The sequence below is a fragment of the Drosophila gunungcola genome, unplaced genomic scaffold (assembly GCF_025200985.1).
Source record: "Drosophila gunungcola strain Sukarami unplaced genomic scaffold, Dgunungcola_SK_2 000001F, whole genome shotgun sequence".
NCBI lineage: Eukaryota > Metazoa > Arthropoda > Insecta > Diptera > Drosophilidae > Drosophila > Drosophila gunungcola.
In genome coordinates, this window is record NW_026453197.1 from 13,876,949 (window position 1) to 13,900,859 (window position 23,911).

At 43.7% G+C, this 23,911-nt stretch overlaps 7 protein-coding genes across 9 annotated transcripts; 4 read left to right on the forward strand and 3 right to left on the reverse strand.

The window, feature by feature from the left end:
• Nucleotides 1-101: 101 nt before the first annotated feature.
• On the forward strand, nt 102-2,177 carry LOC128262868 (asparagine--tRNA ligase, cytoplasmic). The gene is made up of 2 exons (XM_052997425.1): nt 102-267; nt 373-2,177. The coding sequence occupies exons 1-2, from the start codon at nt 234-236 to the stop codon at nt 2,013-2,015; spliced, it is 1,677 nt and encodes a 558-aa protein (XP_052853385.1). The 5' UTR covers nt 102-233; the 3' UTR covers nt 2,016-2,177.
• On the reverse strand, nt 2,082-3,977 carry LOC128262877 (general transcription factor 3C polypeptide 5). The gene is made up of 4 exons (XM_052997444.1): nt 3,835-3,977; nt 3,578-3,779; nt 3,389-3,518; nt 2,082-3,290 (listed from the first exon to the last, which is right to left on the reverse strand). The coding sequence occupies exons 1-4, from the start codon at nt 3,952-3,954 to the stop codon at nt 2,303-2,305; spliced, it is 1,440 nt and encodes a 479-aa protein (XP_052853404.1). The 5' UTR covers nt 3,955-3,977; the 3' UTR covers nt 2,082-2,302.
• Nucleotides 3,978-4,274: 297 nt separating this feature from the next.
• Nucleotides 4,275-7,335, forward strand: LOC128262865 (pre-mRNA-splicing factor ATP-dependent RNA helicase DHX16). Its single transcript, XM_052997421.1, has 4 exons — nt 4,275-4,682; nt 4,745-4,881; nt 5,045-6,614; nt 6,674-7,335. The coding sequence occupies exons 1-4, from the start codon at nt 4,333-4,335 to the stop codon at nt 7,299-7,301; spliced, it is 2,685 nt and encodes an 894-aa protein (XP_052853381.1). The 5' UTR covers nt 4,275-4,332; the 3' UTR covers nt 7,302-7,335.
• A 323-nt stretch (nt 7,336-7,658) lies between these two features.
• LOC128262884 (protein l(2)37Cc) lies at nt 7,659-9,451 on the forward strand. The gene is made up of 3 exons (XM_052997452.1): nt 7,659-7,804; nt 8,007-8,441; nt 8,677-9,451. Exons 2-3 carry the CDS (start codon nt 8,010-8,012, stop codon nt 9,073-9,075), a joined length of 831 nt encoding a protein of 276 aa, XP_052853412.1. The 5' UTR covers nt 7,659-7,804; nt 8,007-8,009; the 3' UTR covers nt 9,076-9,451.
• A 2,364-nt stretch (nt 9,452-11,815) lies between these two features.
• LOC128262871 (aromatic-L-amino-acid decarboxylase) lies at nt 11,816-15,862 on the forward strand. 2 transcript variants are annotated; one of them, XM_052997436.1, is made up of 3 exons: nt 11,816-11,994; nt 12,854-12,939; nt 14,175-15,862. In XM_052997436.1, exons 2-3 carry the CDS (start codon nt 12,860-12,862, stop codon nt 15,526-15,528), a joined length of 1,434 nt encoding a protein of 477 aa, XP_052853396.1. In that variant the 5' UTR covers nt 11,816-11,994; nt 12,854-12,859; the 3' UTR covers nt 15,529-15,862. The 2 variants fall into 2 exon arrangements, with proteins under 2 accessions (XP_052853396.1, XP_052853395.1); XM_052997435.1 differs by lacking the exon at nt 11,816-11,994 and adding an exon at nt 12,649-12,783.
• LOC128262874 (protein anon-37Cs) lies at nt 15,766-17,642 on the reverse strand. Its single transcript, XM_052997441.1, has 2 exons — nt 17,496-17,642; nt 15,766-17,443 (listed from the first exon to the last, which is right to left on the reverse strand). Exons 1-2 carry the CDS (start codon nt 17,501-17,503, stop codon nt 15,925-15,927), a joined length of 1,527 nt encoding a protein of 508 aa, XP_052853401.1. The 5' UTR covers nt 17,504-17,642; the 3' UTR covers nt 15,766-15,924.
• Nucleotides 17,643-18,091: 449 nt separating this feature from the next.
• LOC128262873 (3,4-dihydroxyphenylacetaldehyde synthase) lies at nt 18,092-22,479 on the reverse strand. 2 transcript variants are annotated; one of them, XM_052997440.1, is made up of 3 exons: nt 22,264-22,479; nt 21,961-22,195; nt 18,092-19,414 (listed from the first exon to the last, which is right to left on the reverse strand). In XM_052997440.1, exons 1-3 carry the CDS (start codon nt 22,341-22,343, stop codon nt 18,197-18,199), a joined length of 1,533 nt encoding a protein of 510 aa, XP_052853400.1. In that variant the 5' UTR covers nt 22,344-22,479; the 3' UTR covers nt 18,092-18,196. The 2 variants fall into 2 exon arrangements, with proteins under 2 accessions (XP_052853400.1, XP_052853399.1); XM_052997439.1 differs by lacking the exons at nt 21,961-22,195; nt 22,264-22,479 and adding an exon at nt 20,196-20,673.
• Between the last annotated feature and the right edge of the window lie 1,432 nt (nt 22,480-23,911).

Genomic DNA, 23,911 nt, shown 5'->3' on the forward strand with positions numbered 1-23,911 from the left:
TTTATTCGACTAAAAGTTAATTGGCGCTCAACATTCAAAAGTTTGGCTATGTTTAGATTTAAGCGTTTGCTTGACAGTCGGTGTATTCCAACACTGGCTTCTTATCGGTCTATCGAGTATCCGGCGAGAGGTATCGTTTTGGCAAAGGAGTTGAAGCTGATGCAATTTTACGCATATATTTCCGAGATATAAGGCGAGTTTCCCAGTAAAATCTTAGACACAAATCAAACAAGATGCCAGCCGATCAATTGGCAGAGTTAACCTTGGGTAAGATAATTAAAAGTTTAATATTAAATAGAGGCGTCCACGTTGTCAGTCGGCCGAAAGTATCGATCTATAATGTGCAATATTTATATGTATGACCATGTGCAGGTGCTATCTTCACGTCGGAGAAGAAGGGCAACGATGAGTCGGGCGACGGCAGTGAATCTAAGCCGTTTAAGACCATTCTGCAGGCGATGCGTCACGCTGGCAAGGAGCCATTTCCCACCATTTACGTGGACAGCAAGGATCCCAATGCTGCGGAGCCCTACGAGCCGGCTGCCAAATCCCAGCTAAAGAAGATCCAGAAACTCTTCGTTCGCGAATCCCACAAGAATGCCGAAAAGCAGCAGCGCGAGGCTGACGATGCGGAGAAACGCCAGCAAAATCTGGAGGAGGCACGCAAGGTGAAAATCTCGGAGGACTCCAGTCTGCCGACGGCCCGTAAAATTCGCATCTTCGAGGGCACCTCCAGCCGGGATTCTCGCGTCAAGATCTACGGCTGGGTGCATCGTCTGAGGCGTCAGGGTAAATCCCTGATCTTCATCACCCTGCGCGATGGCACCGGTTTCCTGCAGTGTGTCCTCAACGATCAGCTTTGCCAGACCTACGATGCCCTCACCCTGAGCACGGAGAGCTCTGTGGTGCTGTTCGGCACGCTGAAGTTGGTTCCTGAGGGCAAAACCGCTCCTGGTGGCCACGAGCTCAACGTGGACTACTGGGAACTGATTGGTCTGGCTCCGCCCGGCGGTGCCGATGCCATTCTCAACGAGGAAGCCCAACCGGATGTGCAGCTGGACAACCGGCACATCATGATTCGTGGCGAGAACACCTCAAAGGTGCTTAAGATGCGATCGGTGGTCGCACAGGCTTTCCGTGCGCATTACGAGTCACGTGGCTACAACGAGGTGACGCCACCGACTCTGGTGCAGACCCAGGTGGAGGGTGGCTCCACGCTTTTCAAGCTGAAGTACTTTGGCGAGGAGGCGTACCTTACGCAGAGCTCGCAGCTCTATCTGGAGACCTGCCTGCCGGCTTTGGGCGATGTCTTTACCATTTCACAGAGCTATCGGGCCGAGCAGAGCCGCACACGTCGCCATTTGGCTGAATATTCTCACGTCGAGGCCGAGTGTCCTTTCATCACGTTCGAGGAGCTGCTGGATCGACTGGAGGATCTGGTCTGCGATGTGGTGGATCGTGTTTTAAAGTCTCCCTGGGGCTATTTGGTCAAGGAGCTTAACCCCGACTTCAAGCCGCCGCAGAAGCCATTCCGTCGCATGAACTACGTGGATGCCATCAAGTGGCTGAAGGACAACAACGTGACCAAGGACGATGGCACCTTCTACGAGTTTGGCGAGGATATTCCCGAGGCTCCGGAGCGCAAGATGACCGACACCATCAACGAACCAATTATGCTCTGCCGTTTCCCGGCGGAAATCAAGTCCTTCTATATGCAGCGCTGCAAGGATGATCAGCGTTTGACCGAAAGCGTGGACGTGCTGCTGCCAAATGTGGGCGAAATTGTGGGTGGATCGATGAGGATCTACGACAGCGAGGAGCTGCTCAAGGGATACGCGCGCGAGGGTATTGATCCCACGCCCTACTACTGGTACACGGACCAGCGCCTCTACGGAACGATGCCCCATGGCGGCTATGGTTTGGGACTGGAGCGCTTCCTCTGCTGGCTGCTCAACCGCTACCACATCCGCGAGGTGTGTCTGTATCCCCGATTCCTTGACAGATGCAAGCCCTAAGCGGTGGAATACCAATTTTTCCATCAGCCAGCATTTAAAACAAAATTTAACAATATCTTGCGACACTTAATTGTAGCTTCTGCTATTGAGAATGAAATTTATTACACTTATCTGTATAACTAACCATGAATAAAGGCCGCGCCTACGCTTCATTTAAATGAATGATTTTAAAAGATTTTTTATAATATCATGAGAACATAATTATTAAACCATTGGCTTACATTTTATAAATAAAAGTGTATTTCTATTAAAATCTTACCCTGTAATAATTTCAGTCAGTTCTCCACTCAGCTAGTGATATTATCGAAGAGCTGCTCGATGTCGTTGTCCACGAACTGCTCAGAGTTGTTCATGGCCTGTGTTTCGTCCAGCTCCATGTCCTCCTCCTGCGTGTCCTCATCCTCGGGCTCGTCGTCCTCATCGTCGACTTGGGTAACCGCTTCCACCTCAGCCGTTAGGTTCTCCTTGCGGTAATGGTTGCGCAAAAGTTCGCTTATGCTGCCACAGACAATCTGTCGCACCTGAGCGTCGAATCCCGGTGGTAACCAGCCAGTCCGCTCGTTGCACACGGCACCGGTCAACGGTGTGGGAATCTTCTCTAGCATCTCCTGGATCTTCGCCATACGGACGTCGGAATAACGCAGCATGCACTGCCTGGAGCGCGGCAACTTGTGCTCATCGAAGTACGGGTAGTCGATGTCCTGAACCAAATCGGAAACGCGATCCTCGATGGGTGCGAATGGAGCATTCGCTGCCCTTCGTTGCTTCACGAATTTCTTGGCGTAAACGAACTCTGAGAGGCCAGTGCTGAATCGCAGCCGGAAGTCGAAGGTCTGGTAGTAGCGACTGTTGAAATCCTTACGAGGATCGTAGCCAAAGCGGACGTATAAAGTACGCCATGGACCGTTGCTGAAGTAAAAAGCCAGAGAAGGAGTGATGCACTTGAGCTTGTCGTTGGTCAACCCAGATTCATATTGCAGGGCAATCCTCGTCCAAATGGGGCAGTCATCGAATAGCTTCTTGACCAAGGCCAATTGCTCATCGGAAACGTACTTCACCTTGAGACGTTTGAGGTTTTGGGAGTCCGCCTGGGTGGGGAAACTGTCCACCATGTTGAATGAGACCACTCCTTGGTTGTCGTACGTGGCCTTGGATTGCACTCCGAGCACCTCCTGTTGGCCATCCTCCGCGCCATCGATGCGATAGGTGCCCGAGTAGACCACATCCACGTGGGTAAACAATTCGGGCAGAGCTAGGAGCTGATTGTGTCGACGTCTGTAAGAAGTTAGAAACATGAATTAGATAAGCTATAGTTTTAACATTAACTATTTGGTATTCCTTCAAGTTCTTTCCTGATCTGAGCAATTACTCACTTAAAGAAATCTAAATCAGAGGTGTCCCTGGGTTTTAATTGATCCAATGCGTAGGTGAGCTCTTGGGCAGCATTGGCATTCTCACTTCTTGGGGTTGACCACAGAGGTAAATACTGGAAGTCACAAAGTGCTGGGGAGGACATTGTATGAGCATATTTAGTCAGTCTTTAATCCCGAACTGCCACTCACTTTCGAAAGTAAAACTCCTGCTGCAGTGGCCCAAAACTCTAACAAAATATTCCGGTGGCCGCTGCTTGTCCTTTTTGTGACGTCTCACCGTAATGGAGAGCAGGACACCAGTTTTATCCGTGCAATCACCAAAAGTGGGTTTATTATAGGGATTCTCCGGGTGGAAGTGCAACGCCATACGTTTTACTTCATCTCCCAGCACCTGGATTAAAGAAAGATGATCAACAAACTGGCCATTATAATACCACAATATTTACCTTGGATACATTGATAATGCCGCCCAGAGTGGCTATCATCCGGTCAGGATTAACCACTTTGCCGGGATATTCAATCAACTCATATTCCTTTTGTGGATTAAAACTCAATTGGCGCGACATGTTCCCTGAGGTGAGTTGTAAAATAAAAACAGCTGACAAGCCATCAGTGTTGTCAAATTTGGGCAGCTAGCCTTTAAAAGACTAAAAAGCTAGAATTTTTGTATATATCTAAAAATAAAACAATATTAAATTATAAGCTATCAACAAAATATTATTGGAAATGTTTTTTTATCTTAACCAACAAACCTTAGTTTTTTATTGTGATTTCGGATCGATTCAACATAAAATAGATAAAAGGATTTAAATGTTAATCGTCGGAGTCCAAAATTAAAAAAACTAAGCTGCCAGCACTGTTTGTTATCGAATTTCCTATCGAAACCGGTCACTTCTTCTTCTGCATTGTTTTGATTTTGCATTTTCGGTTGTTTATTAGTAAAAATGTCGGGTAAAAACAGGAAACGAACGGCCAGCAGCAGCAGCAGTGCCGAGGAGCCGGACAGCGAGGAGGAGTCGCGCCTGAAGGATCTGCAGGAGCGCGATGAGTTCGCCAACCGATTAAAACAGCGGGATGAGGATCGCACGCGCAAGGTGGTGGACTCCACTGGCGGGCGCAAGGCCATCGAGGAGGCCACCAAGCGCCTCAAGCTGGAGCACGAGGATCGGGATAAAATTGTGCCCCATTTGCGTCTCCAGTCGCGTCGCCAGTACCTGGAGAAGCGCAAGGACGACAAGGTGGCCGAGCTGGAGGCAGACATCCTGGACGATGAATATCTCTTTGATGAGAGCGTGTAAGATAATGCTTTTTTCTTATCAACTTATTTGTAATCAAGGAGTCAATTTCTCCTTTTAGCCTAACCAAACGGGAGAAGGAGGAGCGCCAGTACAAGAAGCAACTGTTGAACATTGCCAAGGAGCACGAGAAGGCGCGGGAATTGGAGCGCGTACAGCGGTATCATATGCCACATGATTTGAAAAAGGGCGAGCAATGTGAGTCAACTGTGTACTTTGGCCTTGGAAAATACAATTTATAGTTTATGTGAACTTTAAACCCATCATAACTTAAGTAATCCTTCCTTAATATATTTTCACAAGATTATAGTAAGTTCTGTAAAGTTGCCAAATGATTATCTCCGTATTTTCTTTTTCCCAGCTGAGTACGTTGAGGTGGATGACTTCGAGAGGCAACCCAATTCGGAGCAAAAGAAGTGGGAGGCCGAGCAGTTGGCTTCGGCGCGTTTTCAGTTCGGTGCCAAGGATGCCAAGGCGCAGGAGGAGTACGAGCTGCTCCTAGATGATCAAATTGACTTTATTCAAGCATTAACCCTAGACGGAAGTCGCGAAAAATCCTCTAGCCGCCAGCCGGAACTTACTGAGAAGGAACGCAAACGTTTGACATTGGATGAAACCAAACGATCCCTTCCCGTTTATCCCTTTAAAGACGATTTAATAGCTGCTGTAAAGGAACATCAAGTGCTTATTATCGAGGGTGAAACGGGCTCGGGCAAAACTACCCAGGTGCCGCAGTATCTTGTCGAAGCTGGTTTTACCAAGGACAAGAAGATGATCGGATGCACCCAACCACGTCGAGTGGCCGCCATGTCCGTGGCGGCGCGTGTGGCCGAGGAAATGGGCGTGAAGCTGGGCAACGAGGTGGGCTACAGCATCCGTTTCGAGGACTGCACTTCGGATCGCACCATTCTCAAATACATGACGGATGGCACACTGCATCGAGAGTTCCTGTCGGAACCGGATCTCGCCTCCTACAGTGTAATGATTATCGATGAGGCTCACGAGCGGACACTTCACACGGATATTTTGTTTGGCTTGGTCAAGGATATTGCTCGTTTTAGGCCTGAGCTGAAGCTCCTCATCTCCAGTGCCACTCTGGATGCGGATAAGTTCTCCGCTTTCTTCGATGATGCCCCCATCTTTCGGATACCCGGTCGCCGCTATCCAGTGGATATATTTTACACCAAAGCCCCAGAAGCGGACTACATCGATGCTTGTTGCGTTTCAGTTCTGCAGATCCATGCCACCCAGCCTTTGGGCGATATTTTAGTGTTCCTTACGGGTCAGGATGAGATCGAAACCTGCCAGGAGGTTCTGCAGGATCGAGTCAAGCGGTTGGGCTCCAAAATCCGAGAGCTTATCGTTATACCCGTCTATGCGAATCTGCCGAGTGATATGCAGGCCAAAATCTTTGAGCCCACTCCTCCGAATGCCCGAAAAGTGATTCTGGCCACCAATATAGCAGAAACCTCGCTGACCATCGATAATATCATATATGTAATTGATCCAGGGTTTGCCAAGCAAAATAATTTCAATTCCCGCACTGGCATGGAGTCGCTGATGGTGGTGCCCATTTCGAAGGCTTCGGCAAATCAGCGAGCGGGCAGAGCCGGACGCACTGCACCGGGAAAGTGCTTTCGACTGTACACGGCATGGGCATACAAGCACGAACTGGAGGATAACACGGTTCCGGAGATACAACGCATCAATTTGGGCAACGCGGTGCTTATGCTTAAGGCTCTGGGTATCAACGATCTGATACACTTTGACTTCTTGGATCCACCGCCGCACGAGACGTTAGTGTTGGCCCTTGAACAGTTGTACGCCCTGGGCGCACTGAACCACCACGGGGAGCTGACCAAGCTGGGACGACGAATGGCCGAGTTTCCAGTTGATCCCATGATGGGAAAGATGCTGCTTGCCAGCGAAAAGTAAGTAATTGTGAGCAATTCTTGTGAAATTCTTGCTAAATTCCCTTATACCTTTGCAGATACAAATGTTCGGAGGAGATGGTGACCATTGCAGCCATGCTGTCCGTGAACAGCGCCATCTTCTACAGACCCAAGGACAAAATTATCCACGCTGACACGGCCCGAAAGAACTTCAATCACATGCACGGCGATCATTTGAGTCTGCTGCAGGTGTACAATCAATGGGCGGAGACGGATTACAGCACCCAGTGGTGCTACGAGAACTTCATCCAGTACAGGTCAATGAAAAGGGCTCGCGATGTGCGAGAGCAGCTGGTTGGACTCATGCAGCGGGTTGAAATCGATATGGTTAGCTGCCTGCCAGAGACTGTAAACGTTCGCAAGGCAGCCACCGCCGGATACTTCTATCATGTGGCGCGTCTTTCCAAGGGCGGTCACTACAAGACCATCAAGCACAACCAGACGGTGATGATACACCCGAACTCCTCGCTTTTTGAGGAGCTTCCGCGGTGGGTGCTCTACCACGAACTGGTCTTCACCTCCAAGGAGTACATGCGACAGGTCATCGAAATCGAAAGTAAGTGGTTGCTGGAGGTGGCGCCGCACTATTACAAGGCTAAGGAGCTGGAGGATTCAACGAATAAGAAGATGCCAAAGGGCGCAGGGCGGGCTGAAATGACGCAATAAATTGGGATTGTCCAGGGGTGCCAATTAAAAAGCATTTTATCCAAACCGGTAACAAGGTGTATTCTTTAAATGCTTTTAAAATTGTATTTTTGCCTAAAAGATAAAAAAAGTTGAGCTTAAATACATTTTCAAATGTTGGCGCTAAGATAAATAGTCGATATCGATAATTTTGTAAAGTACTTTGATGGCGCCATCTATGTGTCGATTTTAAAGCTAATTTATAAAATACTTTGCATAATTTTTGATTCCCTAAATATAAGATTTTGTTAGCATAAGTAAATTTGTCGTGAAAAAATATACCTTTCAAAGACTATAATTATAAATTAATGAACGGAGTCGATACTTCACATATGGTAAAAGCATCGATAAGTGGTGGCTACTTGCAACTCTATTTTATCGATAACAGAGTTGCTCAGCCGTGCCGTTGAATTTCGTGTTTTGTTCATTCAAAGGGCAAAATTGCACAATAATTTGATTTAATTGAAACAAAAAAGCTTAAATAAGTAAGTTTAAATGCAGACCGACGAAATTTCATTGGAATACCACTCGAAATGGGCATAAAAACACATAAACAGCACGTTGTCGGCCAGCCATGACGTTCTAACCTAAAAAACTGATGAAATTTCCCAAGTCCAGTCGGCTTTTTATTTACATATATAGATATAAGACAGTAACTGAATACTTTACGTTTGGTTCTTCCCAAAGATAATGGCTGCTCAGTTCTTCAATCGCATTGGCCAAATGGGCCTCGGAGTGGCCGTGTTGGGTGGCGTTATCAATTCGGCGTTATATAATGTGGAGGGCGGCCACCGGGCGGTCATCTTTGATCGCTTCACCGGCATCAAGGAGAACGTGGTCGGCGAGGGCACCCACTTCTTCATCCCGTGGGTGCAGCGGCCCATCATCTTCGACATCCGCTCGCAGCCCCGCAATGTGCCTGTGATCACGGGCAGCAAGGATCTGCAGAATGTCAACATCACGCTGCGCATCCTGTACCGTCCCATTCCCGACCAGCTGCCCAAGATCTACACGATCCTCGGCCAGGACTACGACGAGCGCGTCCTGCCCTCCATCGCACCCGAGGTGCTGAAGGCTGTGGTCGCCCAATTCGATGCCGGCGAGCTGATCACCCAGCGTGAGGTGGGTACAACTAAAGGATGAAACCTTAATTGGCTTGGAGCAAATATGTTGTTCAGTACGAGCTTGGCAAATCTTGGACCTCAAATATTAAATTACATATTCGACATTTTAAAGTCCAGAAAAAAGATGTAATTGAAAGCCATTGTGTTGAGCTATGTAAACATATCGCATAGGGAAACTCTTTGCTTGTTCTTTTATGATTAGAGAATAACTAACTTTGTTTTAACCCTTGCAGATGGTGTCGCAACGTGTGTCCCAGGAGTTGACCCTGCGCGCCAAGCAGTTCGGCTTCATTCTGGACGACATCTCGCTCACGCACTTGACCTTTGGACGGGAATTCACGCTGGCCGTTGAGATGAAGCAGGTGGCCCAGCAGGAGGCCGAGAAGGCGCGTTTCGTCGTGGAGAAGGCCGAACAGCAGAAGCTGGCCTCGATCATTTCCGCGGAGGGTGATGCCGAAGCCGCTGGTCTGCTGGCCAAGTCGTTCGGCGAGGCCGGAGACGGTCTGGTGGAGCTGCGTCGTATTGAGGCCGCCGAGGATATCGCCTACCAGCTATCCAGGTCTCGCGGCGTCGCCTACTTGCCCAGCGGACAGAGCACGCTGCTCAATCTGCCATCCACCATCGCGCAGTAGTTGGGTGCATCTAGTTCTGTTAAGTTGTAACTACCTATAGCATTTACTAAGTACTTTTCGATTTTGTTTCTGCTGAAATATGCACTACTCTAATGCGTTCGCCCGACTGACTGGAGAATATGAAGCGAAACAACCAAAATTTGTCTCATGTAATCGGTTTTTCCATTATCTTCCCGATCGGGTTCAAAATCCGGTCGCAGTGCGTGCCTCGGACGCGGCTCAACTTTTGTTGTTTCCGTTTGGGTCGTTCCTACGCGCGTTCCTGCCGTATTGGTGCCTAAGATCTGCATCTGGCTAAAACAACCCCAGTAATCAAAGAAACATAGACCATAAACAAATTTCACTATGAGAAAAAAACAATAAACAATAAATCTTATTTTTGGTGTCTTATTTTTTTTGAGTTATAATACTTTTACATGAGGAAAATTGAATAATACATCAAGAAGATTGAGAAAACAAAGCCAAGAGGTACCCGTTTATAATGTTTTGAAAGCTAACACCTCTCGATGTAATTGAATCGTTTTCTAAAACAGGTTGGTCAACAGGTGCTAGAAAATGTAAATCCAGCAAACTAATGTTTGTTTTCAATTAACGGTTCACAAAGTTGATAGCATATTTTTGTTCCGTCTTTATAGTTAACTTCTTGTTTTTATATTTTTTTAAATCGCGGATTTCGTAAAAAATACATTATAATATGTAGTCGCTAGATCCAAATATCAAATCAATATCAAATATCTTTTCACTGCTTTGATAACTTTTGACTGTATGGTTTTTCTAATAAGCCAAAACTCTGGGATTATTTTTGTAAAAATTTAAAATCTAGAACCTATATACTTTTAAGGGTCGTATATGTATATTTAATTTATAATGAACTCTTCAAGGGTATAAAAAGCTTTATGAAAATATTTATTGATTGATAGCTTTAAAAGTTTATTAGTTACTGTAGGCCTTTTTAAGATTATAATCAATTTCTTTATAAAATGTGTTATCTCGCACGTTTAGGGTAAGTACCCTTTTAGAGCTCTCTAATTTTACGAACTCCAAATAATCCATCGCTTATCTTATTTACCTATTTTTTCTTAGTTATGCAATGCTCCTCTAATGGCGCCATCGACATCGACCCACAAAAGCGCCACCATCCTTTTCTATTCACTCGCAACTCAAGTCGGCCATAAATCAAATTGTAGTATTCTTTGCCCCAATCGACCCGAACTTCAGCCACCCGTAAAGATGCGTAATGTGGGTGGCTTGGTGGTTGGGTACCTGGGTGGTTGGGTGGTGCCCCCCATCGCATTAAAATCAAAAGCAGCGCCGTTGGCATGGCATATAAATCTGTTGATTCAGTCAAGTGATTTGCCAAAGTGGCTTCGTTGAAATGTCAGGCACACACATTTCCTTCGCACTCAGCAACAGTTGGGCACCCGCAGGTCACCCAGCAATCTTATGCAGAATGAAAAATAAATACCTATCTACATATGGCAATTAATTTAATTTAAAAATTCATTTTTAAAAGCATATTTCAATTTAATAGGAAGAAAAAATAGATTCTATTTAAATTTAATTTAATAAGTTTTTAATAAAAATTAAAAAAAAATTTTTTTTGGTCTGCTGTACGATTTGAACTAGTAAATAAATGTAATAACGCGTGGTGCATCTAAAGTGGATATGATATACATAAAATATTACATTTGAAATCCTTTTTTCTCTGTGCACTCCTTCATTCCTATTCAAAAGGCTCAACCTAGCTCACTTCCCATACTAGCACTATGGTAAAGTGAGTGAGAGGATTGGATTATTTGACGTCACAATGTCATGAGCGGTTCGGGCCGCAACCGAAAACCCCGTCATATGTGATGCCTTGAAAACCGGTTCCGCAGATGCGCGTAAAGCGTGCCATTCGCAGTGTAATCAATTTCTTGTCTTTTCTATGAATTTCAATTTGTTTGCCTTTTTTTGCGTGATTTTCTTTTCTTCAGAGCTTAAGAAAACCCCTGTTTTGAGTGACTCATGATGGGGGATCCCCGACGCGATCGCTCTCTTTTCTTTAGGTAAAGTTCGAAAGCACGTGAGAAGAATTTAAACAACTTAATTTTAATGGCCTTCATCTCTTCGTGGAATTAAGATCACAAAGTTCAGTGAAAAGATAAAGAAAATTCAGTTCAATAATTGATTAAAAACATATATTTAAACATGTTTATGAGAACAAATATTTATAATAATATTCAGGCTTTGGTTCTGAAGTTAAAAACAAAGGCTTAATTATTCATGTAAGTTAAATGTCTTCACCAATCTATGCTCTGCTTTTTTAATAATAAATAGTTTTTTCTCTTTTTAAAAATTTATATAAAAATGTATAAATAAAAACAACATATTTGTTTTGATTATCATTTGTTCAAAAGATTATTAATTTACAAAAAAGTGACATGTTACAGGGATGCAAAGCTATAGATTTTCTTTAAATATATTAAAAAAAATTGTTTATATCTTATATAGCAGCCCATCCGATACCGAGTTTACCTCCCTAACACTGAGTCACGGACAAATTAATGTACATACATAACTTTTGGAAAAGTACAAAAATCACCGCAGTGAACGTGCACAAATCCAGGCAGTGCCGAAAGAATGTATTGTTATAATTTTATTTTTTCATGTGAAGTTCAGCGGCAGCAGCGACTTGAACCGGTCCTGCGGAATCGGCAGCGCCGTTGGCCGGGCTTTAAAAGCCTTGGCCAAGAGCGAGTAGCGCTCAGTTAAGAGGCGAACGCCGAGCGCACAGCAGCCCCCCAAAAAAAAAAACTCGACAATATACTCGCAGCTAAACTGCAAAGAGGCAAACTCAGGTTGGGCAAAGATTTAGTTCGAAACGGAAACAAAGCTCGACAAGTGCAAATAATTAAAGGCAGTTAGCTAAAGTGCACGGTGAGTGACGCGTGTCTCCTATGGGTTCATTTGTAAATACCTAAAGTGCTTGGCCAACATAATGAGTGCATGAAAAAGATTCATTTCGGTGCTAACGCGGCGTATACGTAATGCGGATTGGGCATATCTATAACTGGGCATCTAGCCTCGCATTTGGTTTAATTTCTAAGTTCGCCTCAGCATTCTTTAGTTTTTCGGTTTTTGGTATCTGCATGTTTGTGTATCTATTAAAAAAAAAATAAGGTTTTTGTGTGCTTATTTGCCAGCAACAAGTCGCCGTCTCAATGCCAACTTGTTTACGTTGTTAAAAAGTGAATTGAGAAAAAATAATCCAGTATTAATTAACGCAAGAATGCATTAAGCATTCTAATTACCATATTTTCAGTGGAAAAAATAGAATCTATACTTAAACCAAGCATGCAAGCATGCCACAAACTAAAATTTTAAAATTAACATAAATGTACTAGTATGTAATTAATACCTAAAATCATTATTCTATTGCTTATTAATGTTTGTATACATATACATATGTCTTTGTGTAAGCACTTAATGTTTCAAACTGATTATCTTTATCTGTAAACACTTTATAAATACATTAACTCATACATCTTCTTCTAACAATCGCACATGTTTTTCCTATCAGTCATTCAACCATAAAAATTTGTCCGTTGCAAACACTTCAAACCAAAAATGAGCCATTTACCCGATAATAGCACTAAACTATTAAAACAAGCTAATGGCAATGGTAAAACTAACAATTTGGAAGATAAACTGGATCCCAAGGTTTCGGTATGTCTATAGGGACTACAAAAAGATCGAAATCCAATATTAATCTATTTATTTAAACCGACCCATTAAGATCGACATGGAGGCCCCAGAGTTCAAGGATTTTGCCAAGACAATGGTGGATTTTATTGCCGAATATTTGGAGAACATACGTGAAAGGTAAGCGGCAATGAATCAGTGTTCTCTCAATTAGCTTGTATTTAATTGAATTTGTCGCTTTCGATACATATAGATGTTATTTATATAGAATCTGTTGCTTGACCTCAACTTTTGCGTTCAATTCGAAAGTTCGTTCTGTTCGATTCCGGGCAAGTGAATGACATTTCGCACACGTTTGGGCATTAGTCATGGGAAAGTCTCGGAGTTAGGAACTGCGCTTGGTTTTATTTATTTAAAGGCAGTTTAAGCGACCTTCCCAGTACTTTCACAGTTGCTCTTGAGCCTAAAACTAATTAATTATTGCGGCATTAAAAGGTTTTTGTAAAGTTGGCGTGTCAAGGTCGATGTTTATGTAGATATAATTGTTTAGCAAACGCCTTGGGCAAAAATGAATGTCGGTTTATTATTCTTGCGAAATTCTAACGGTTTCGTTTCCATTACCTTGAAAGTTAAATTTGAATCGGTAAAGTAATAAATATTGTATTGTATTAACAAGTGCACCTGTTGAGTATTTGTTACCATTTACATTTTGTTTGTATATAAAGCGGGTACATATGAAATCAACTTTTATTCCTAACAAAAAAGTTTCATATATATTTTTATTTAAAGTGCAATCGTGACAAGAAAATTGTATTTCATGGCTCGCTTTACAAAAATATCTGGATATAAATTGTGTGCTTAAATTTAAATGTAATGCTTGCACTTTATTTTATCTTAATTTCTTTTAACGTTTTAAGCCATTCAAATTGTAAGTTTTGATTATTTTTTTTGTGACTTTTATCAAACTTTTAAAATATTCTTTTTTTTTTAATAAAATGACGTTGAAATGTTTGACACAACTAAATTTTTGTATTTAAAGAATTTTTATAGATTAACATAAATATATTTATTTAGTACCTCAATGTTTTTTATGAGGGTAAAATCAATTATTTTATTCTTATTTATTTTCTTTTAAGCCCATAGTATTTCTTTCCCTTTGGGATTAGATAAAATGGAAATAAAATCCTGTCTTTATCAGCTTTGTCACTCCTCATTCTTTTTAGTATCACTTTCCTACATATTTTTATTGATTTTTTATTGCCAGTGGCAACAAGTTGGGGATGCTCCTTCCTTTCCTTTTTCCCCATCCCCTAGTGCTTTGTGTGGTAACTGAGTTTCACAGTCAATTAGCAAGAAGCTTTTCCTGAATGGGCCCAGTGTAATCAAGAAGCTAACGCAATTATCCCTATTTGCAGACGCGTACTACCGGAAGTGAAGCCCGGGTATCTGAAGCCACTGATTCCGGATGAGGCGCCCGAGAAGCCGGAGAACTGGCAGGATGTGATGCAGGACATCGAGCGGGTCATCATGCCGGGAGTGACCCACTGGCACAGTCCCAAGTTCCATGCCTACTTCCCCACGGCCAACTCGTATCCGGCGATTGTGGCCGATATGCTGAGCGGTGCGATTGCCTGCATTGGATTCTCCTGGATCGCCAGTCCCGCCTGCACCGAACTCGAGGTGGTCATGATGGACTGGCTGGGCAAGATGCTCGACCTGCCGGCGGAATTCCTCAGCTGTTCGGGTGGCAAGGGAGGCGGTGTCATCCAGGGCACGGCCAGTGAGTCCACGCTGATTGCCCTGCTGGGGGCCAAGGCCAAGAAGGTGAAGGAAGTGAAGGCCCTGCATCCGGAGTGGGATGAGCACACCATCCTGGGCAAGCTAGTTGGCTACTGCTCCGATCAGGCTCACTCCTCCGTGGAGCGGGCTGGTCTGCTGGGCGGTGTGAGGCTTCGCTCGGTGAAATCGGTGAATACCAGGATGCATGGCGATGCCTTGGAGAAGGCCATCGAACAGGATTTGGCTGAGGGTTTGATACCCTTCTATGCCGTCGTCACATTGGGCACCACCAACTCCTGTGCCTTCGATCGCCTGGACGAGTGCGGACCCGTGGGCAACAAGCACAATGTGTGGATCCATGTGGATGCGGCCTATGCCGGATCCGCTTTCATCTGTCCCGAATATCGTCACCTGATGAAGGGCATTGAGACCGCCGATTCGTTCAACTTCAATCCACACAAGTGGATGTTGGTGAACTTCGACTGCTCGGCCATGTGGCTGAAGGATCCCAGCTGGGTGGTAAACGCCTTCGGTGTGGATCCCCTCTACCTCAAGCACGATTCGAAGGGAGAGGTTTCGCTGCCCGACTATCGCCACTGGCAAATCCCGCTGGGTCGTCGTTTCCGTGCCCTGAAACTCTGGTTCGTCCTCCGGCTCTACGGCGTGGAGAATCTGCAGGCCCACATCCGCAGGCACTGCAACTATGCCCAGCAATTTGCCGATCTCTGCGTGGCGGACTCGAGATTTGAACTGGCCGCCGAGGTTAACATGGCACTGGTCTGTTTCCGTTTGAAGGGCAGCAATGAGCGGAGCGAAGCTCTCCTGAAGCGCATCAATGGACGCGGCAACATCCACATGGTCCCGTCCAAGATCAACGATGTGTACTTCCTTCGCATGGCCGTCTGCTCGCGTTTCACCCAGCCCGAGGACATGGTGTACTCCTGGAAGGAGGTCAGTGCAGCTGCCGACGAGATGGAACAGGAGCAGTAAATCCGAGATGGAAGGTCTGTTCCGCCGCGTTTAACATGTGTAAATCAAATAGAGGAATTTCAATATTATTAGATGTTAACAAATGGACCAAGTTATCCTCAAATATTCGACTTAAAAACTACATATTTTATGCTTATATGTATGTTAAATCGGAACAGATGCTTAACCATATTCCATTTGCGACATGTTTAGGGAATTTACAGCGCAACAATTTGTTAGTTTAGCGTTTAAGTATCGTACTGTTGATGTTGTTAATGCTTTTATTGTTAACGTTCTACGCCTAATTAAAAACATATGTATTCTGCTTAAAAATACAACAAATTGTAACTATAAATTTTGACTAGTGCATTTCTGATTTGGTTAATTTGTACAGCCAATTTTGATAAACGATTGCCGTTAAAGGCAATGCTTGCAATTGAGATAGAAGTCAATGATGCGCTGGGCTTCGCGGATGCCACTGGACCGGGCGGCATCGATAGTGCCAAAGCCCTTGAGGGACGTAGCATCCCCGGCGAAGAGCAGACTTGGCGACCTCTCGCCCAGCGGAGCGGCCAAGCGTTGCACATCGCGGGCACTGCTGCTGGTGGAGAAGTACGGACGACCGCCTAGGTAGCAGGCGGAGGTGCTCCAGTTGGAGCGCAGCAACTCCTGCGGATATGGCACCAAGTGATTGCTTATACAGCGCCTTAGCAATCCGGTGATTTGTTCCAGCAGTTTGTCATCCGGCAACTTCTCAATCTCCTCGTAGTAGCCACCACCAACGTGCACTTCCAGTACGTGTTGGCTGCTGGGCACTTGGCTGATCTCTACCACCTGCTGCGTCCAGTTTCGTTCCGCTTGCTGATCCAGAATGGGATTTACGAGCGTTCCCAAAGGTCGCAGGTTAGACTTAAGCCAACGCTTGATGGGCTTCTTGTACGAAAGATAAATCTTGAGGGGATTGCCAAAGCCCAGGTTGCGTATGGCCATCATCTTGTCCAGCGGCAGCGTGGGCCGGAAGAGGACACCGGCAAAGCTTTTGAGTACGCCCAAGGGCAGGGTGCAAATGATGTGGTCCGCGCTGTACAGGCTGCCATCCAGACAGCCCACACTTTTCTGTGGCGCTGGTGTCCACTGTATCTGGCCCACCGGCTTGCCGATCTGCACCTGCTCCTTGTCCAGCTGCTGAATGAGATCGTCCACCACATTATCCAGTCCCGTGGGCACATACAGTGGGCGCTGTTCCTGCTGCACCGGACACTTGGTAATGTGCTCGATGTTCACGTACTCCAGACAGCAGCCCAGTATGCTGCCGAACTCCTTGAACAGCGACTGGAAGATTTCACGAGCTGCCACCTGGTCCTCCGGCTGCGGAAAGGAGGCGCCAATGATGCGATCACTTTCGGTCCTGAAGTAGTTCATCACATTGTCCAGCGAGTGGAAGTCGCGACCCGTTTTAAACCGATCGGAGAGCTTGAAGCCGCGGCAGAGCTGCCGGAAAAGGGTGTCAATAAGCTCCACCATGGCCGGCTTGATGTGGCCACCTTCCTGCTCCACCTGGACATAGGTGGGCCGCTCCGGCTGCCTGATCTGCTTGCCCAGACCCTCGGTGTTGCGCAGCAGCTCGTACATCGAGTCCTGTGACCCATCGATCTTCACCCACTTGGCGCCCAGTTCGCAGTAGGTGTCGCCAAAGCGTTGGGTGTTTATCCGGCCGCCATAGCGATCGGTGGCCTCCAGGATGACGGTGCGCCGGAAGCCATGGGACAACAAGTGCTGGGCGGCCGAGAGTCCGGCGAGACCTGCTCCAATGACCACTATCCGGGCATTCTGGCGGGCTGCCTCCAAATCCGGACTGTGATGCTGCTGGTCACCGGTGTGATCCGCCTGGAACACCCTTGCATTGTATAAGCTGCGCCTGCTGGCCAGTTTATAACTACGGGTAGAGGCTGTTAGTGGGTGCTGCAATCTCCTGGATTGGAACCTACCATTGCATGGCAAGCGGCACTGGTTTCCTTTGGTTCCGAAACGGGTAAATATAATTTTGTCTGGATTTTTGAAAGGTTGTTGTGAGCACTAGAGGTGACACACTGAGCTATCGATTTTTGACCTTGGCTGGCCTATCGATTGGCACATATCAGTGGTACCGATATTTAAGCTTTCGATTTTTGGTAAAATGCAGCCACACTAATGCGCCAAAAATTTGATTTGAAATTTTAACTTAGTTTTACCCGTAATCTTACTAATTATTTAACTTTCAGTCTCTACACTGCTCTTGAGCCCTTTTTAAACTTTTATTTAAGCTATTTTGTATAGATTATATTTAAATATAATTTTAAAAAGTGCGGAAGAAAAAAATTAGAGGTTGATGAACAAAAATAATGAAAGTTATTTTTGAACATAGGATTACGAAGAATAATAGAATTTATTGGATTTTATTTTAACGTAACGTAACATAAAATTAAGATATTACGTCATTGTATTTCCTATAAAGCCTTTTAGATTCTATAATTTACAAACTAAAAGTCGACAGGTTTTTAAAAAGGATGTATTGCAAAATGCCTTATATATTTTTTCTCATTTATTTTTAACATGTAGTTGTAAACAAAGCTAAGTAAAACAATTCGAACTAAGGACAACCTAAACATAAATAGTTAAACTGCAAACGAATGGGTCTGTTGCGTTCTGCTCACTGAGACTTCTCGTGCGTTGCATTTTCGGTGGTCAGATGGATCTGGAAGTGTTGCGTAAGATCGGCCATGTTGCCCGACTTCCGTGCCAGCAGAGATTGCTCCTCCTGCAGACCCGTTAGCTGCGATTCGATCTCCGTCCAGGCGAATTCGATATCGGACTCTTTGGTACCCATTCCGCAAACAACGAATCTGAGAAACTGACGTCCCGCATGCTCGGCCTTCACCATATAGATTTTCTTGCGATCCATGAGACGCTGCAGGAGTTGGGTCGTAATCTCATTCCCACCTTTTGGCCGGAAGCAAACCAAACCGAGAGCCCGAGGAGCCACCATTTCAAAGCGGGAATCCTTGACCACCAGTTGCTCGAACTGTTTGGCCAACTCGATGTGTTGGCGCACATGATTCCTCAACCCCTCGGCTCCCAGAGTCCGGAACGTGATCCAAACTTTAAGGGCCCGGAAGCGACGACCCAGAGGGATTTGCCAGTGCCGGAAATCGGGGATTTGCGACTGGCCCTCGTGCTTGTGCTTCAGATAAATGCGATCCACATTGAAGCTGTCGACCACTTTGTTGGCATCCCGCAGCCACATGGCCGAGCAATCGAAGTTGACCAGCATGAACTTGTGCAGGTTGAAGTTCAGCGAATCCACGCGATCCAATCCCTTGCGCAGATCCGAGCATTCGTCCAGGGCGAAGGCACCACCTGCATAGGCGGCGTCCACATGGAGCCACACCTTGAACTCCTCGCAGACGGCGGACAAGGTTTCAATGTCGTCGTAGGCACAAGTGCCAGTGGTGCCCAGAGTGGCGATGCAAATGACCGGAATCCTGCCCGCCGTCACATCCTCCTGGATGGCTTGCCTCAAAGTTTCCCCACGCAGCACGAAATCCTCTCCAGCCGGCAGCAATCTAATGGGCATGGCCGCCAGGACGCCAGCCTTCTCAATGCAACTATTACTCTGATCCGAGGAGTAAGCCACCAGGCGACCCCGCACCTCGCTTTCGCTGACCTCCGGATGCGATTCCCTGTAGCTGACCACCGCCTGTTCCCTGGCCGCCAGGACAGCCACCAGGACCGCCTCACTGGCCGATCCCTGGATCACTCCGCCACCGGGCCCATCGCTGGCGTGCTGGAAGTGTTGGGGCAGCTTCAGGAACTTGGCCAGCCAGTCCATGACCACCACTTCCAGTTCTGTGCACGCCGGACTGCAGATCTGCGAAAGAGGAGGAATATTAAGTTAATAAATAAATATTATTAAGTTAAAAATATGAATATAATCTTAATATTAAGCTATCTGTTAACTCATAGCACTGTGATAAAAAATAAATAATTATTAATCATAAATATATTGTTAGTTACTATTAGTTCGGCATTAATTTTGTAATTTTAATTATTTTAAATGACTTTATTTTGCTTTAAAAGTTAACAACAGAACAGAGTTAACAAAACACTGTACTAAAATATATTTTAAAACTAAAACTATAAAAGGTATTATATTCAATGTTAATAAAAATAATTCTTTAAAAAAATTATGAAAGACACAATTTTTACTTTTAATTTTAAAAACAACCACAATCGAACTGGTATAAAAAAATATATAAAGTTATTATTCCTACTCATGTTATGAGGTCCAGATATAAGTCTTTGTTCAATCAGTTTCCCTTTTCATATTATTGTATCATTTTTAACCAACTTTAAAGCTCTCACTTTAATGATAAAATTATTCTTAAGTTTCGTCTAATCAATTCTTTGTATATTTAAATTTAATTATTTGACCTGTCCAGGTAAAGGTTCAACACAATAAATTTATATCGTGACAATTGCCGATTGTGTTGTGGGAAAAACTCTCTTCGATCTGATGCATTCGCAACCTGTTTGTCGAGTTCTTGTTTTTACTTTCACCCACCGAGCACAATGGGCGCCCATTCAGCCGGCCAAAACAATGGTCAAAAGCGAGATTTCACCACCCATTCCACCATCGAGATGCGACCTACCCAGCTGAAACCGATGATGCCGAATCCGCTGGCCAGCATCTCACCCACAATGGAGGGATATGAGGTGCTGGTGGGGTAGTAGGCGTGCATATTGGGCGACTGCCAGTGGGTGATCCCCGGCTTGATCACGCGATTGATGTCACCGAGGACTTCTCTCCACGATTCGGGTTCTTCCGGCATCTCCGTGGGCAGCAGGTCCAGCAGATAGCCGGGCTCCACATTGGGCAGCACCTCATCGTCCCGTATGTTCTCCAGATAGTCGGCTATGAAGTCAACTGCCGCCTTGCCAAATTCCCGAAACTCCTTGGCATCCATTTCACTGACAATGTTTCGATATCGTTTTCTATTTGCACTTTTCACGTTCTGTTTGTTTTGGTTTTATTTTTCCGTTTTCAATTTGTTTACCCAACACGATTCCCAATCAATCCGTTGATGCTACACCAAGTCGCCTGAGGTTCACTCTGAAACCGATCGCCGGTGTCGACCGGCTTTTATATACCCAATTCTCTGGACAGCCTCCAGTGCTGTCAATTTGGCCTTTTTTCCTAAATCTGGCTATTTATGTTTTTTAACATAAATAAAAAATAGTTTTTATTTTACATTTATCGATTTTAAACACTTAAAATAATTAATTAAATGACCTTTAAAAATATGTTTAAAAATAACTTTAATAAAATGAGTGCAAAATCTCACAACTTGTTGAATATTTAAATTTTCTTAACGGTGAAAAAAATGTCAAAAAAAAAAATGAATATCTCGAAAGTAAATATTAAACAAATTACAATTTACCTTAAAATCTTTTAAATGAAATTGTGCATTCAGGATATACATTGCCCTTAAATTTTAATACAGCTAAAGTTTTCTCAAAGGGTGATTTCTGATAGCCTCCCATAGCGGGACACGAAGCGTATCAAATCTTTAAGATTAGGGAACGGTACGTGCGATCGTATATATAAATTATAGTGCTCATCAAAGAATAACAATTACTTGAAAATTTCCCTAGTCGTTTAGCGGTTATTTTAATCATTAAGGACCGATGCTGTTACTTACCGAGCTACTGATGGGAAATTGCCTATGTCTTCCAAACTGTTCCCACTTTTTCTTTATTGTTCAGCTCAGCTCTTTTCGCTAAATCAATGCTCTCTTAGACTTTCTCTCTTAACAAAAACGTTTGAACAAATTGAAGCATCGTGAGTCTATATCAGTCAATCAAATAAGTACATTATAATTAAGCCTCAGAAATTATAGTCAATTGGTAAGACAGCCACTATAATGAACAGTTTTTATATATTTCTATAATTAGAAGACTGTCTTAATGTCTTGACTACTTATTTTTTATTAAGATGTTTTTTTGCATTAAGTTTAAAACTAATGAGTCATTATTAATAGGTGTATTGATAAATTTCTAAATAAATAATTATAAATAAGTAATGTTAACATATTTAAATTAATTAAAACTGAATACCGTTTTATTTAATCGTTGAAAAAAAAAAAAAATATATATATATATATATATATAAGATAAACAGTTCCCAATCATTCTCTTGGCCAAGCTCTCTTAAATTAAACTTTTGATAAACATTAAATCATTTTTTAGCTTTAGAAAATCCAAGTTATCAGTTAATGATCTTAAACACGTTTTACAAATTTCAAATAGGAAAACATGTCGCGAGAATTAAACTTATTTAAGCAGAGCGAATCGGAAACACTTTAATTTTAAAAGTAAACAACATTTTTCATATCGTTTCGCATATAGTGAACTTACCCAACTGAAACCCAGGACTCCGATGCCCGCGATCAGGAGCTCACCGATGATGGACCCCGCCGACGAGGAGGACGGAAAGAAGGCATTGAAGTACGGCGATTGCCAGTGGGTCAGACCCGGCAGGATAATGTTCTCCAGATCCTTGAGGACTTCCCGCCAGTGGTCCGGCTGCTCGGGGATTTCCTTGGGCAGTTGATTGATCACCGCATAGGGAGTGGTGGTGGGCAGGACATCTCTGCGGGGAGAGATCAAAACAGGTTCAAAAAGCACGTCTTCAGGGATTAACCATTGCTCGACACACACCTTTCACGTATCCCGCTTAGATAGTTAATAAGGAACTCAATGGAGGCATGGCCGAATTCACGAAACTCATCGAAATCCATGACAAGGTTTGATCCTGATTAATCCAAAACTTTGGGGGAATCTCGTGAGTTAAGCCGCTCGGTTAGTTCCGCACTTGTGCACCGCTGACATTCGAATCTACTAATGAGCTGGCTGCGCTTTAACCAAGCCTCAATGAGCCCCGAATCTCGAGTCGTTGTCGCGTAGGCCCCAACCAATAAAAAGTTCAGAGGGAAAACAACAAAAAAATCCGACTATGTGTGAAAATGCGCACTGGCAGCAAGTTTTTTTTTGTGTCGACCCATTGCCAAGATTTATGTTTATGTAACTATCACAAGACATTAAAATAAAACAAGATCGCCGTACAAAAGTGAAAAATGTCGAAGAAGAAAATTTAAATAAACTGCTTGTTAATTGTCTATTAAAAAGTGTTATCCAAACAATAGACATTGCTTACTAAATCACCGTATTTCTCTCTGAATCACTGTCAATCCGGTTCCATATCATCGCATCATCAGCAATTAACTGTCCCAAGTCGAGCCCATTTGGCAAAATACTTCATGTGTTTAACCATTAACGACATCATTAGATGGCCACAATAAAGCGTTTGGAAAATTTGAAAGTCAAAGTCGATTTTGTAACCGCGGAAGTGAAGCCCCGAATGGTACACCATAGATTGGGAATGGATTGGTTCGGTTTGGCTTGGTTTCGGTTCGGTCTTCGTTGAGTGCATTTCATCAGCCATTTCCATTCACGATCAGTTTCAGGGTCACGCTGCATTTTTATGCTCTTAGCCTATATATCTTTATACCCGGTATTCATTGGGTTCAAGGGTATACTATGTTTTTGTGTTGCTGGCTCTTGCATATTGTTAATGGGAACCAAGCCCGGTTGCAAGCTGAAAACATTGCTGGACAATCTAAATTTGGTGTTTCTGAATAATGTAAAACCAATCGAAACAAAATAAATAATACATAATAATGATGGTTTTAAAAAAATAATATAATTGACTGGCAAATAAAGAGATAAAAGTATATTTGTTTTTAATTTTCTTTTAGGTATTTAATATAAATATTTTAAAAACCGATCTCATTGGTTTAGTTTTACTTAATTAAAAGTGTATCTATACATTTTAAAACATTGGTTTGCCGGCTCAAGGTCAGGGAATGCTAAAAATGTATTTTTATTAAAATTTATTTTATAATTTGTTGCACAACGTCTATAAATAGATCACCCAGATATTTACTTTTTATTCGCATAAGAGTAACACACATATTAGACATTGATAATAATAACAAGCAAGAATGGTTTATAGAGTTATTTAATCTTAATTTTCTCACACAATTATTTACTTTTTGTGCTCATATTAGTTAAACACATATTAGGCATTGATAATATTACTAAGCAATAATAGTAACCAGAATGTTTTTTTATATGTTGGTTCAGTTAGATAATGAAAAGTGTTATTTACTATAAAAAATATAGTGTTTCCGTTTTCGAAAATGTAAATATTAGCTTTGAATAACAGTCACTGAGACAGTTTATTTCGAGTTTTTCAACGTAATACGTACTCGTCGAGCGACCCATGCATTCCAGCTGTTCGTGGTAC

Bases quoted from the DNA above. Each gene is read 5' to 3' on its own strand.
- LOC128262868 (XM_052997425.1), top strand. From the start codon at position 234: ATGCCAGCCGATCAATTGGCAGAGTTAACCTTGG. The intron at 268-372 runs GTAAGATAATTA...GACCATGTGCAG, and splicing joins ATTGGCAGAGTTAACCTTGG to GTGCTATCTTCACGTCGGAG.
- LOC128262877 (XM_052997444.1), bottom strand. From the start codon at position 3,954: ATGTCGCGCCAATTGAGTTTTAATCCACAAAAGGAATATGAGTTGATT. The intron at 3,780-3,834 runs GTAAATATTGTG...TCTTTAATCCAG, and splicing joins GCATTATCAATGTATCCAAG to GTGCTGGGAGATGAAGTAAA. The intron at 3,519-3,577 runs GTGAGTGGCAGT...TGTCCTCCCCAG, and splicing joins CAGGAGTTTTACTTTCGAAA to CACTTTGTGACTTCCAGTAT.
- LOC128262865 (XM_052997421.1), top strand. From the start codon at position 4,333: ATGTCGGGTAAAAACAGGAAACGAACGGCCAGCAGCAGCAGCAGTGCC. The intron at 4,683-4,744 runs GTAAGATAATGC...TTCTCCTTTTAG, and splicing joins TATCTCTTTGATGAGAGCGT to CCTAACCAAACGGGAGAAGG. The intron at 6,615-6,673 runs GTAAGTAATTGT...ATACCTTTGCAG, and splicing joins ATGCTGCTTGCCAGCGAAAA to ATACAAATGTTCGGAGGAGA.
- LOC128262884 (XM_052997452.1), top strand. From the start codon at position 8,010: ATGGCTGCTCAGTTCTTCAATCGCATTGGCCAAATGGGCCTCGGAGTG. The intron at 8,442-8,676 runs GTGGGTACAACT...TAACCCTTGCAG, and splicing joins AGCTGATCACCCAGCGTGAG to ATGGTGTCGCAACGTGTGTC.
- LOC128262871 (XM_052997435.1), top strand. From the start codon at position 12,685: ATGAGCCATTTACCCGATAATAGCACTAAACTATTAAAACAAGCTAAT. The intron at 12,784-12,853 runs GTATGTCTATAG...CGACCCATTAAG, and splicing joins AACTGGATCCCAAGGTTTCG to ATCGACATGGAGGCCCCAGA. The intron at 12,940-14,174 runs GTAAGCGGCAAT...CCCTATTTGCAG, and splicing joins TTGGAGAACATACGTGAAAG to ACGCGTACTACCGGAAGTGA.
- LOC128262873 (XM_052997440.1), bottom strand. From the start codon at position 22,343: ATGGATTTCGATGAGTTTCGTGAATTCGGCCATGCCTCCATTGAGTTC. The intron at 22,196-22,263 runs GTGTGTGTCGAG...CTCTCCCCGCAG, and splicing joins CTAAGCGGGATACGTGAAAG to AGATGTCCTGCCCACCACCA. The intron at 19,415-21,960 runs GTAAGTTCACTA...CCTCTTTCGCAG, and splicing joins GAGTCCTGGGTTTCAGTTGG to ATCTGCAGTCCGGCGTGCAC.